Below are 14,879 nucleotides of genomic sequence, written 5' to 3'. Positions count from 1 at the left end.
GTAAGGAGAGAAAGATCTAATCTAATGAAGAAGAGAATTCCTCAGATTGACTATGAACTCTGGACACTCGTGTTTCATTTCATGCATTGCTGTTTTGTTGTTGTGCCCAAGACTTTCCATATAGCTGTAATTGTTTTTAAACCTGTAAATATATAGTCTTGTTCAATACACTGTTTAAACTCAGTATATTGTGTTGGATCTTATTGTTTATTCATGCTTCAATCATAACCAATATTATGGGTTAGAGTTAGGGTTAGAGTTTGTACATCTCCATATTTTGGATGAGTAGTTAAGTATGAAAAGGAAATCACCAGAAATTCTGAATTAATCTTAAATGATTATCCGGTACTGGAAGGGAGACATTTGACAACTGCAGTCCCACAGGAGACACAGTGGACAGACTTTGATTGGCTGAGAAAAATTCAACTCCAAACTCTAAAATATGGTGATCATCCATTTTAATAACACTCCAACTTCAAAATCCACATCCACAACATTATTTACCTCATCAATCTCTCAATCAAATGAAAATGAATGATCTTCTAGTTAAGTTAAACACCACTGATGGCAGCAGCTGCCACAGGTCAGAATGGACCACAGGTCAGATCACAGCAGATGCTTTTCTTTGATGCTCTCTATGACAAAGTGGTCAGAACAGGCTTTCATTTTGGATCCTGGTAGATTTCTGTCACACACATTCATCTCAATCCCTCTCTTGTCTAGTCTTATTTCCCTGCTGCTACTTGCGTCTGCACTACTCAGTGTATCTGTAGACAAGAATGGAGCATGGAAACCTACATAAAACACTGTCATACCTCAAATCAAATCAAATCCAATGTATTTGTATAGCCCAATATCACTTACTATGTCTCAAAGGGCTTTACAGACCCAGAACAACAGACAGTTTCAGAACGAGCCCAGATCTCTGTAGGAAGACAAGAAAAACTCCCAAAAACCTTAATTTAGAAGGAAAAAAGGGAGAGGGAGAGGATATTCAAAGATGGATTCCCTCTCCTCGAACGGCCAGGTGTGTAATAGGAACCACATACAGGTGGGGAAAGTTCAATAATACAGCAAAAGATGAATAACATGAGTCCCGAGAGAGAATGAGAGAGAGCAGGAGGCAGAGAGAAAGAGAGCGAGAGAGAGCGGCAGCCCTGATTCTGCCGCTGCAGTCCGAGAGGGTGCAAGTAGGTGCTTGCCGTTATATATTACTATTATTATTATAATGTACTGTATTGAAAATGTAATGTAAGAAAACAACTTAACTATAATAGAAATCAAATCAGTATCAGTGTAATTGTGCTCACTCCTATGGATTTGAAACCACTTTAGTGAAGGCACATTTTAGTGTTAATGGAATGGAAAATAATCATGTATGTGTGCTCACCTTCATTAGCTGAAGAATCATCTTTTTCAGTGAGGTAGACGGCCACCAGGCCGATGCACACACCGGTCATGGCCACAAAAAGAACTATCAGAAACTTTTCCAAGGTAGTCATGCTTTTCTGCCGATCCCTTTTTCCTTGCTGCTCCTTGTCCATGGTCCTCACAATGTCTGGGGAGCGCTTTACCAGGTCACCGACTTATTTGAATAAGGAGGAGGCTTTTGTAACTGAACTTTGACAGCCCAGATGAACCTTGAGCTCCCTCAAATGTGGCAGCCATGAATCACATTGTATCACATGGACACGTTCATATGCATTGATACCTTTGCCGTTCAACTAATATGGTCATTAGCATATTTTTCAAAGTGATTGAAATCTAGCAGGTAAAAGGTCTCTTTATCTCTCAATCACTCATGAAAAAGGGAAAGACACCTTCTTCCTGATCACCACTCATCTGAAATATGCCACTGCAGATATCAACCTTCATATTATTGAAGGCAGACTTCAAAGATCAAGCTTTGCTCACAGCGGCTTGTCAAGATTTCAACACTTTTTTTCCGTAGCTGGGACCACAATCACAGCATTTTAACTCTTTAATGATCAGACAATACTTACTGGTAGTAAACAAAGACTTTTCTATTCTGTTCTGTAAGTACGACCCACTATTAAGCTTGAAATATTGTCTTTGGATGCATTATAATTAAGCAATTCAATTATAGTGTCTTTAATCTAAAGGCTCAAATTTTACAGATTATTTCAGCTGCAAGCAACAGAATTCATGATAGTAAGCCTCGTGATTCCACATGCTATTGATGGCGCCTCATTAGCAACACCAAATTTGACATGAAATCAACAGATTCAATTGAGCAATAGACCTTGACCAGAGATTATGATCGTATTAAGAGGGATTTCCCTGCTAAATAACATTGTTTCTGCCCAAAGTGTTTTTTTTGCTACTACACTAATTTCAGGGTCTAACCAGCTGATCAAGGTCATTTGTAATGCGGCAGTCAGTGCAGCGATATAGGTGAAGCGGTAACAAAAGCTCAGAGGTCAGAGGTAATGAGTTTCGCAAGGAGGATATTCATCTTGGACTGAATCTCTGTGTAAAGAAGCTCTATTGGGTTTCATGGATTCACTTCGCATATTAAAATCTGAGGCAGCAATCTGTCTCTCTAATGCTTCATTTCTTCCCAAGATAACAACTTTATCTCCATTTTCTCTCTAGACAAAAAGGCGATGATGGAGCTGGGAAGATGACAGACAAAATGATCCCTAAGCCAGGATACTGAAAACAACGGGAGAGAAGTATGCATATGTCTGCGTGTCCTCATCATTATGATGCTTTCCTCTCTCTCTGTCTCCGTCCCTTTGTCCCTTCCTCTCTGTGTATTACCTTTATCAGTGTTCACTTTGTTTTGGATCTCCCAACAGCACCAGGGGACCTATGATTTATGGGCACATCTGTCAGCTATAATAAAGCAGCCTCTAATGAAGCCAGGGAAGGTGACCTTTGTGTATGTGTGTGTGTATGTGCAGGTCTTTTAAACCTGCATCTTTTGTACATACAGTATATAGCTCTTTTACCAGGGTTACAAGGCCATCTGCTTGTGAGTTGAGTGGTGTGGAATCAATGATGGGCTTTACAATACTGGAGGCACATGTACGTTTGTGTATTATTGTGTGTGTGGGTGTATTCGCGACAAGAAAATACATTCAGTTGGATTGAAAGAACAATGTTGGAAGAGAAAGCAGACGTAAAATAAGCAGGTAACCAGTAGAAAACTGGAATTGAGAGATACAGGGGCAGACACCGTCTTACACTGCACCACAAACAAATGTAGGCCACATATTCCACTGGGAATAGAGCGGCCATCAAGAGGACGAGCTTCACTTGCAGCCACCTTGCTAATACAATGGTGGGATAAATAAGAGGGCTCAAAAACAGGAGGGTGGGGTGGTCAATACTTTTTCATTGTGGTGGATTCTGCAGTGTAGAAGCGAGGCTTTAGACATCTCACTGTTGATGATGTTGTTATGATATCATCATCAAAAGAGAAATGGGGACAAAAAGTAATTCAAGCTGGAAAGGCGAATGTGGACAGAGTGGAAGGAGGAAGGACAAAGAGAAACAGATCAAAAGGAAGAAAGAAAGAAGATTGCGTAGTAATAGCACAGATAAAATGTTGATAATGGAGGCAGACAGAGATGTCTGAGACAGTGCTTCCACTATCAAGCTGTTTAATCAACTGTGCAAGATCACCAGCTTCCCTTAAAGTGATGGTTTGGAATTTTACACATCAGTACATACTTGCTGCATCTTACCACTGTGCTGGAGGACACATTCTGCCATTCTGTTAGAAGATGTTTACATCCTTACACCCCCCTGGGATCCTAATCTTTTTGGCCTGTGCCATGTTCATTTGCGCACCAAAGACGCGTGTTTCAGTCGAGCATCTGCTTCATTCAGTCCAATATCTACACAGTTAATAATAAATAAAAATGAGGCTGATTCTGGACGCCAATGTTGTGATCATGAAACTAACTGGGTCACTGCAAGCAGAGTCCTTAAAGCAGGAGAGGAACTCGTCTGCAGGTCTGTAGCCTCATGACTCTCAGAATGCAAGGATGGTGCAGCTGAATTCCACATGGTAATCGTTTACATTAAGTGACAACACCGGTCAACCCTCAGAGAAAACAAAGGAGAAGGTACGAGAAAATATTTATAGCCTATCGACTAAAATACACAATGAGGCCGAGGTAATATCTAATCTTTCCCACTCTGCCATACATATCCTCTATAATCAGATTTTTTTCAAGTACACCCTCAAGCCTTTGTGACACAAAGATAAATTACCCAACTGCAGATGTGTACGGCCTTTCAGACAAATCACGTTTTGGAGCTCCACAATTGATAATCTGTTAAAATAATAATGATTTGCACGTGAAATACTTCATGCACGTGGCATTTATACATTCTTTCACTGGTGGTTTATAATCTATTTGACATAACGGTGTATATTTTCACCATTACATTCAAATTACAAAAATCTATGTCTTTATCTATGACAATCATCACATGTAAATACTTCAAATGAAACAGATGGATTTCTATTAAATGATCATTTTTAATTGTAATATAGATTCAATAAACATTTGATATCTAATAATAAAAAGGAATCCCTCAGTGCAGACTCATGTGAGTCCTGTGCGCATTGCACCACAGTTCCCCTAAAGCGCAGCTGCATGCTTGTAGCACCTGCACCATTAGTTTCACAGTTCAGCGTGTGTCAGGGGAGGCCCAGCAGCTGTAACAGGGGGGCTCCTGCTCCCTCTCATGGACAATCAGGCCTAATATCACCTCCTGACTAAGCCAGGGTGTTTCCTTGTTCAACAGTTACACTTGAAAGATGATTCACACTCTCAGACTGGATATTAGTGTTGCATTTTCACTCTTGTGTTTCCTATAACAATGAAACATTAATGACAAAACAGGAACCTCATACTATACTACGTCCGTTACAGATATGAGGCAGTTAGTAATACTGCCATTGATGTGAATTAACAAAATATAGTGGACAAGTGGTGATGCAGCGGGGAAACAGGGGGGAAATGCAAAAACACTGACATCGCTAATGTGTCAGTGTTTCAATCAGGTTTATCACATGTGAATGTGAATAAAAACATGTGAATATACATTATGTCACTGTCACTGTCATTTCTGCTGTGCATCTTTGACTTTGGAATAAACTAAATGGTGACATGGTATATGTACAGTATGTGCCTCAGAGAGCTGCATCAACATTATACTCTAGATCTTTCACTGACCCCAGATGGAACCCACGTTTCTATAGTGATGAAATTCCATTTGTGTCATACAGTGGCCATTCGTCAAAGGAAATAGGCTGCAGTTGTACTGTCCCTTTATTCCTGTGTTTATTCAACTATTCATGGAGGGTATGGAGTGAGGTTGAATGCTGAACTCTGGTAACTATGGCAGTGGGTGGTTTGTGTCCATGTTCCTTGTCACTGGAATAAATCTCCCCCTGTGCTAACCGCCGCCTGTGGCCAAATCTAATCTGCACTTCCGTAAAAAGAACCAGTCACAACGACACAGCGAGCTGGGCTTATTAAAAATTGAAACACGGCTAATTAGAATTAAGATGAAAGAATCAAAATTAAGGCCGGCTACATTAACGACAACAATGGTCAGAGGCCATTGAGAGAGAGTCAATACATACAGGGAGGATCCATTATTAATCATAAGATCTTCTGTATTTTGTCAGTTTTTCATAGGTGGTCTTCACTCTGCACCAGCGGTTATGAAGTGCCACAGCCCTGCTTATGTTCCATCCCTCTTTGCTCTAACCACACCTAATTAGCTAAATCAGGTGCTTTTTACTAATCGAACTCACTAATCCCACTCTTGCTCAAGAGAGTACACGTAGGAGCAGGGAACGGCAAACATGCAGGGATGTATCAGGGTTGAACTCCTCTCATGTTTTGGCTGCAATAAAACCAGGGACTGTGCAACATCACGCCACATTAATCACATTTTGGGTTAGCAGTATGTGGTAAATTGAACTCGCATTAGGAACTTATTGTAGCTTATAAAATTGCATATTAAGCAGATACTGAATAACACAAAAGCAAAACAACCCAGTGAGCTGCAGAGTTTGGCGATAAATCAGTGTGAGCTTGCTACATTTAGTCACCTGATTCAAGATTGAACTATGCAGGTTAACTATAAGAACAGTCCTAGAAATGGCCTTTAGGGTTGTTATGATCGTTCACAGTGCACATCGTCACATTAACATGAAGTGACACGCTTGTTAGGACAATAACAGCAGACTTGTGAAGACAGTCAACAGCCATCAGGATCTGTTAGCGATCAAACTAAGGTCTCATGGAAACCCAGTTTAAATTTTGTTACTGCAAAGTCTATTGAACATTTAAATAATCGCATCATTGTTTCACGATGATTTAAATTGGTTGAAAATAATAAGAAATATTGTAAGACAGGAGTTGTCGCAGCTCAGATTTCTTATTCTAATTTCTTTAAATTAGACAAGAGGTTTTGATGTAAGGAGACATTTTGCTATATTTACTACAGTTCACTTTGGTAGGTAAATACATTTTGTTGACCTCACAAACCTTTGCGGCGTTTACCTTCACCTCACACGTTTACTTTCAGGCAGCAGCTTGCCACACACTCACCATACTCACGATTCCTAAGTCCACAGAGTCACATACAGTTGGAACTAGTCGTCTCTGGCCTCGAAGCGAATCCAGCTCCATACCAGACCGAATTACACATTTGTGACATAATCAGCTTTCTATTCAATATTAAGGCAAGGTGAGATTCCCATTCAAGTAATCGGCTATACTGGGACACCTTTTCTCATTGCTGGCTGTGCTGAGCAAATTAGTGGGTTATATTTCCCTAAATTGGAAGACACATCAAAAACATAAACAGCTCTAGGAAAGTTATCTAACGGGTGCTTGGCTATAACTTGACAGGAGGTGTCATTATCAGCTGTTCCCTTGCAGACAGCACAGGGTTGAGGTAGTAGGTTTACCATGTGAGTGTGTGAATTGTGACTGCATTATAATCCAATCTGAAAACTGCTCGTTAGTGACATTTTCACTGTGCAGAGGATTTTTTGCAATTCCCATTTTGTGAGTTGTTACCGACAACGATGTTTCACTTACACTTTGTGCAGAAGGGCAAGGGGAAAAACAGAGGAGCAGATTTATTTAGCTCTATAATTATGTGTCTCTTCTATGTATTTGACAGTTTTAAAACAATCTCCCTCCCTATTTAAATGGCTTCACCATGCATTTCCTGATTCATCGTGCCAAATGCCAGACTTGCTGTCTAAACACTGTACAACAAGTTCTTTCAGTCCAGGCAGAAACATGAAACAATAGCACACACAGATGTTCAAACTGGCAGTTATTCAAAGGATCTACATGTCTGTTCCACAAGAATATGAAATGCAGCCCTTCCTTTTGAATTTGGAATTGTTCTATTGTTCATTCATGTTTGATCACATCGATATTTGAGGCGATTACGATCTCAACATACGTTTGAGTTTCCATGCATTGTGCTTTTGTAACTGCAGATCGACAAATACATCTATACTCTTTGGTAGAGCAGCAGAGTAGAGAGTACCAGAAGAAGAAGACCATCATATCATCAAACCACATAACCTGTATAGATTACATCGTGTTCTTTCCAGAAATAGTTTGGGTTTAATATAAATAGATTTCTGTTTTGAAGTCCCCTCTTGTTGATGAGAGCACTCTCATACTGCACTGGTGACACATCCCCTTTTCAATGGACAATGGTAATGGATTCTATATTTTACATTTGGACGAAGACAACGTCCCAGATCATTGAGGCTGTAATTTAAGCACTATTTGTTAGGAAATAAACTTGAAAACAAACACCTCATCTCTTTTTAAAAAGCTCATCATAAGGGTGACACGCCATCTAATGCAGGGATAAAGAATATGTAAAGATCAACGTTGTTTTTATCTGTTTTTTTTAATAGAAAACCAAGAGAACAGAGATTAAACAGAGTGAGTGTATGCATACAGTCCCTTTTTGCACAACTTAAAGAATTATTTGCTGAAAATAAATCTGCAAAAAAATGATACAGCAATTTTATAAATATAGGGCCGCAGAAAAACACCTCATAAACAAAACAAATGCACCAAATGTAATGAGATGTTGGTTTGCACAAATATTTTGACAGTAAGTAATAGGTCTAACCAATCATCTACACCATTTTAAGTCTGGACTTGATCATTGTAGCTCATATGATTGCTATTTTCACTACTACACATGCATTTCACAATTATTGCATTTGTAATTTTAAAAACTGTCAGAGGTTTTCTCTCTTTTCATAATATCTATTTCTAGAAAATAACTCTTGAGTCGTTCATTTTAAGTGTATATTTTCTACCTTTGTCTTCTTTGATCACAAACATCACAAATAACTCTTTTTACTACAACATTCCAGTATACTTACAGGGATTGCTGCCCCATTAATGTTTCACTTGGCATCACAGGAGGGGGGGGGGGAGGACAAACATTTTGACCTCAAGGAAGAGAGAGAAGTCTGACATTGGCTACCTCTGCACTGCACTACTCGAGGACGGAGGAAGGAGGGGGACGCGCACAGCAGTTGGGCCGTCTGACATTTTGCAACATTGACCTGAAAATGTTCTGCTGCCTCCTTTTGTTCTTCCTGCAACGTTGTGGCGAGTCAACACCAGAAATGGACTTCCGGATGGACGTCCGAGCTATGAGTTTCCGCTCCTGCTCCTTGATTTTACACTGCAAATGGCTCTGAATGGCAAACCCAAGGGATTCTGGGTCCACAGAGGCCCCGTAGACCTCCCAGGTCATCCCTTGTTCATCCCAAACAACATCATGGACACTTTTAGACTTCTGCTTCCCTGACTGGTCATCCCCTTCCTTTTTCCTCTTTTGTTCATTCTGCTTCTTCCTGGTCTGTTCTTTTGCACTTTTGTCACTCTTGTTTATAGACAGGCCTGATTTAGATGTGGTATTTGTTGCTGTTGATGCTGGCACAGCCGGACTGGGCTTGATTGTAACAGCAGCCTGGGACAGAGCAGCATTGTTTCTGTCAGCAGATTGTGATTTGCAAGCAGATGTTGTTTCCGAGGACGATACTGATTGGAAAGAGGCGGTTTCAGCTGTGACTGCTGTCACGGACTTGTGAAGTCCAGTTTTACTCTGGGAGTTAACTGTCTCTCCTTGGTGGTGGTTCACTTGATCTACTTCTTCCCTCTGGTTGGTGTGTTCGATAGTGATTTGATAAACTGGTTGGGTGTTGCACTTAGCTGAGCCGGGCTCTTTTGGCTTGGCCCCTAGCCTGGTGTCTTGCTGCTGGGACACGGCCTCTGTGTGAAGAATCACTCCAGCATTTTGGTTGGGGCACAGCTCTGCCTCAAGAGTGAGTGTCTCTGACCTGGTTGGTAGTGAACGTAGGCTGATCTGCGGGAGCGCTGTCTGATGAAGCCCCACACCACTGTCAACCACCACTGCCAGGCTCTGCACCTCCTCCCTGGGGACTAGGCCAGTGCTCTGCCTGTGAGACGAGAAAGGCAGCAGACTTGGACTGGTGGAGACAGCCTTACTGCATGTGTGAGCTACTGCCTGAACCTCCATGTCGTGACACTGCTTGGCCGGGGTGGACGGCAAGGAGGCTGTCATGGTTGAGGCCTCCCTGTAGAGCCTGCAGTCAGACCTCTGCTGCTGCTCTGTCTCCTCAAAGCTGCATCTGTCAGTCTGGCTGGCCCCCTCAGTGGCAGGGACGTGTTGGACAGCCTCTGGCCGAAAGGGGGACACTGGCTGGTGATTATCCAAGGAGACCTGTAGTTTCTTTGCTGCTGGTGAATCTTTGTCTGGAAGTGTGGAACCTGAATCATTATTTATAGGCCTGGGTTCTGCATCTTTGCTGTTTGTTGGAGGAGCCGTAGTAGGTTTGGGTGTGTCTTGCATTTTATTTTCCGTTGGAAGTAAAGCTGGTGACACTGTCTCGAGGGTGCAAGGCTTTAAGACCTGCAGGGAGCACTGTGACTGAGCAGAGCTGCTGACAGAGCTTTGTGAGGTACCTTTAGATGTCTGTGGTACAGCAGCGTCCTCCTTCACGGTAGCAGAAACAGCCTGTGTGTTATGGTGTCGTGGTGTCAGCACTGCTGCATGTTCTAACTCACAGCCTTTGTTAAGCGCTTGGTTATTAGGAGACACGCAGTTATCGCTGTCCCCTCGTGATGACTCTTTGGCGGAGGATGTACCGATGCTCGGCACTGGAGGCTTCGCCCCCTCCTCTTGTGGTGCACTTGGCCCTTTAACTCTGCAGTTATTTGACGCCGTCACAGTGGGCGACACACCTGCCTCATCAATGTTCTTTTCCTCAGTCAGGTTTAACAGTCTCACATTAGCGTTAGCGTCCCTCTGGTCCTCTCCAGCCACACCTTGGCCTGTCACGGACACATCTGGCATGGGTTGATCCACACCTGTAACAAGTCTTGATGCATTCTCGCTCCCAGGTGTTTGTATGTCTGACGCAGCACTACTAACTGGTTCACCTCCTGTGGAAGCTTTCTGGGCATGTGGGACAGTATTGGCAGGAGCAGCAGTGAGAGAGAGGTTATCCTGGTTGTGGTCTGTCAGCGTGAGGCTTGATTTTGGACAAACCTGAGACAGGTTCAGATTCGGCTCTGTAGCCCAGTTGGCATTGGCCTCCTTGTTGCCCTGGGTATCCACCGCAGCCAGCGGAGGAACCATCTGGACTGTCACAGTCCTTTTTGGGTTAGATCCCATGCTGGATTCAGTCTGTAATTATTGTTGTAATCCAAAGATGGAAACAGATGTACAATAAGCTATCAGTCACTTTGAACAGTTACCTAAGGGAGGAAAAATAGAAATAGTCTTTAGTTTTTGCAGTTTGTGTTACACCACATTTAGGTCTAACAGCTTCAGTTTAAAATATCTCACTGCTCAACCTGCTGCTGAAACAGATGAGGACCAGTCTCACATACAGGCCAGGATGATCATTATGAAAGTAGTTATTGTAACGTACATGCATTTGGACAATTCTTATAGAGTAAAGAGCTAACGACAGAAGCAATCAATTAACAGAATTTTGCCTTGGATCAGTTACATTCCAAGACCAAGTCATGCAATCCTATCAACCATACTTCATGTTTTCAGGACAACATTTGTTGAATAACAAGGAATAATCAGGAACAATGCAAAAATCATCAAAATTAAATGAAAAAAATAGTAAAGAGTCAAAAGTGAAGCAATGTTTACAGCTTTGTCAGCAAGTAGACGGTGGTTTGACATGTTCCTACATAGTGTATGTTTGAAAATTAAAAACGGGGGATTTTAAGTTCCATCTCCATTTCCAAGCATAACCCTGTAAATTGTAGGAGGGTGGGAAAGCGTCCAATTATCTACACTTTTTATTAGTCGGATATTTCTGTTTCGTAGTTTAAAAAGTAAACAGAAGAGGTTTCAAAGTCAGCAGATTGTTATCCCAGAGCCTCTCCAGTCTAGTGTAAGCGGTATTCTCTCAGCAGTGACCTACAAGCCCAGCATGCTGCTCATCCTGCAGGCCTGATGACTGACTCCATCTCAGGCTGCCTCCTCAAAGTGTAAAGGCATCTAGGCCAAACCCAGCAAGTAATGAGCCAGCAGCCGACAGACAGCTGGAATGTCAGAGCCTTTAGAGTGAGAAAATGAAAAGCCCTGACGTGACCGAGACTTGAATCAGAGATAAAAAAAAATAAAAAACAACCTATGCAGACAGTCATGAATGCATAATTCAGTGGTCCTAAGCAGCACCATCCATTTTCATTTCATCGCCATCGCTAATGAGCTCAGTTAGGTTTTACATAATGTGCACTTCTGTCAAACCGATTCCGGTGTTCAAACTCTCACTTGTCTATTGAGTTATTCTGCTTTTCTCACTCACACCATCAAGCGCCATTACAAGTCACACACAGATTGCTTCTGTATGGTGGATGACAGCAATAAACATAATATTGATTTCATTTCCCGTCTTTCTGGATGATTTAAGAAACAAGGGTCATACTTCTTGTCCACATTATGTCCGTGATTATCCTCTGTCTCCAGGGACTCTGCAAGCTTGGAAATTGCTTTAACGGAATCAAGCATGAGTTTGCAATCAAATCAGAATAGTGCAGTTTGACATGACAGGTGTGACTCCTCTTCCTCTGGCTGCCTGTTGTGGAAGTGCAAACATTTCATGCAAGAATAAATAAATAACCATTCAAGAATTACACACCCTGATGCCAAAGCGTCTTTGCCTGCACCATGTTTACATATAAGAAGTGAGGATGGAGTGACTGCACATGATGAATGCATACAGAGCGACAACAAAGGTATGAAAGTGATGCAGGCGACCCTTTTCCTTGCCAGTTAAGGATGTATGTCATGCTGCAACCTATTTGCCAGCCTATCCCGCCCTCCTAATTGCAGAGGCCACTGATATTTGCCGCTTTGGTTTGACCTTGCGGGTGAATACAACATCTGACGGGAATGAAACGACTGTCGGAGTGACATGAATGGAAAGGAGGCTGCTTACCTTGAGAGACGCGTTGTGGTCCCGTAACGTGAGGTGCCGTTTGCGCCTCCGTGTCTGCGCCGCGATCAGGCTGAGAGACCTGGCAACGATTGTGGAAAATCAGCCCAGTGTGGGTGACATCAAGCCACGCCTTCTATCAGAACACGGGTCTCTACTATACAGAGGTATCGATCATCCATAGCAAAGAGCAGAAACAAAGCGCACTGACTGACTGACTGACTGACTGACTGACTGACCGCAATGAGTCACCGTTGTACGGACTGTATAGGACGATGCTTATAAGCATTGCTTCATTGTCACAAGAAGTGGAGCTCCCCACAAAATGGACCTACACCCCCCCTGTGAGGGTTTGCTACATCCCAAAGACATGCAGGCTGAGGATGAGGCGTTCCAATAGTGGTGCAGAGAAACAAGATGAATGGGTGAACAGGGGGGGAGAGGATGAGGATGGAGGGTGAAGGCAACACCAGGAGAGGAGTTTTTCACTGCAAATGGATAAGTTACACATGTGTAACTATTTCTTTATAAATATGCACGAGCCTTAACGTTATTGTATTTTTAAAATTATGTATCGGATTATACACCAAGGAAGGAGTCAGAGAGAGGGAGGGAGGCAGAGAGGGGGGAGAGAGACAGTGAGGGGGGAGAGAGACAGTGAGGGGGGAGAGGGAGGGAGAGAGCAAGAGGGAGCGAAAGAAGGAGAGAGAAAAGAGGGAGGAAGGGAGAGAGAAAGAGAGATGGAGAGGGAGGGAGAGAGAGGGGGGAGGGAGGGAGAGAGAGAGATTTAATCCAATTCATTTTTGAAAGACTTCACTGGATTACAGCAGGGCTGTAATTACTCACTATTAGATGAGTACAAATACAGGGTCTCAATCTATTGTAAAGGAGGAAAAAGCATTTAGGAGGATTTATTTTTATTTCATTAATCTTTGCCAACATAATCGAGTTCACCGTTTCAGATGGATGCATCGCTAACAGGGAAAACAAATACTGTACAGATGTGGAGTAGATCTGCTGTGTGAATATCATCTTTATCCAGCAGCAGGACAAACACTGCTCCTCTATGATATTCTATGGATTCAAATTTGATTTCCCCCCCATATGTTAAAGAGAAAAACATGTCACTTATGGTGCTGGGAAACATCTGATGGCAGTCTTATTAGTCTAATTCCCAGATCACCCATAGGCTAATAGCTCAACACTGTTATTTTAATGTAAGTGAATGGTTTGGGGATTTCATTTTCAAATATAGCCACGGACTGAGACAGGGACTCCTCGTGCCATAATTATATGGGATAGACATGCTGCCTTTACAAGCCCAAAGGGACTGATTAGTTGAAGAGGCATACCCTGCCTTAATTACAGTTGGTGGTGAGTCTCTGGCTTGTGGAGCCAGTTTAAAGGAATTTGCACAACGTAAAAACATAAAAACAAACAAAAAAGACCCAGGCATTATGATTTGATTATATTTTTATTTATTTATTTTGAATACATGTAATGCTCGTATTATCTTTATTTTGAGTGAAAATTGGGTTTGTACACCAAATATTGTATGACACACAAAGAAAATTTCGAAAATCATTTATTTTTTATCACTTATTATTCTTTGACATTTAAGTTATATTGGTGATTTGCCATCATCGTGTGGTTATAATGGGAAAATAAATCGATAGCTGACAACACTTCTGTAGACTACAATACAGACTTTACTTTTTACTTTACTTTACTTTTCTATTATGCATGATGATGATGATGATGATGATGATGATAATGATAATGTTGATAATTTTATTGTCTTTTGATATAATCAGAACTGCGATGTCTGTATATCTCCGCATATATAGTTTTTAAAGTATAGACAGTAGAGGGGCTCGGAAGTTTACCAGCATGTGCAGTAGATGGCGCTGCAGCAACATAAAGAAGGCTGTTGTGGGGGTGTATTCAAGGACATCACGTTAACTAGCGCTCCCCATTTCAATGAACCAAGACTCTCACTATACATACGAAACATTCTCGCTACTCTCGATACTTCAGATACTTCATCCCACCAGGTGGGTTCAAATCATTTCAAGTCTGGGTTACATTTTTCACATCTTTTTTTCCTCTCCCTCCATTGTTTTATGTGTATTAATCTTCTCATTGATGCCTATTATAGAATACTCACTCAAGTAATCAAAGAATAAGGTAAGAAACGGTTCCTGTTGTAATTACTGTTGCTGGCACATCTTGACGTGTCGTATCCTAGGTAACATTAAGACTGGAGCGGCCTCTTTATAAATGTTTAAAATAAAATAAAAGTCCAAGCACCTATGTGCGGTCAGAAAGCGGTGCAGCCCCAATG

The 14,879-nt window shown here is 41.9% G+C and overlaps 1 protein-coding gene across 1 annotated transcript; it reads right to left on the bottom strand.

Moving 5' to 3' along the window:
- Positions 1 to 8,541: 8,541 nt before the first annotated feature.
- gprin3b (GPRIN family member 3b) lies at positions 8,542 to 10,749 on the bottom strand. Its single transcript, XM_076148041.1, has one exon. It carries the CDS (start codon positions 10,747 to 10,749, stop codon positions 8,542 to 8,544), a length of 2,208 nt encoding a protein of 735 aa, XP_076004156.1.
- Between the last annotated feature and the right edge of the window lie 4,130 nt (positions 10,750 to 14,879).

Source organism: Genypterus blacodes, unplaced genomic scaffold (genome assembly GCF_046128005.1).
Source record: "Genypterus blacodes isolate CSIRO-AG114 ecotype Tasmania unplaced genomic scaffold, CSIRO-AGI_Gbla_v1 ptg000039l_1, whole genome shotgun sequence".
Taxonomy (NCBI): domain Eukaryota; kingdom Metazoa; phylum Chordata; class Actinopteri; order Ophidiiformes; family Ophidiidae; genus Genypterus; species Genypterus blacodes.
The sequence above is the reverse complement of the archived record's forward strand: the minus strand, read 5'-3'. Positions and strand labels throughout refer to the sequence as shown.

Excerpts from the sequence above, each read along its gene's own strand:
- gprin3b (XM_076148041.1), bottom strand. The coding sequence starts at position 10,749 with ATGGGATCTAACCCAAAAAGGACTGTGACAGTCCAGATGGTTCCTCCG.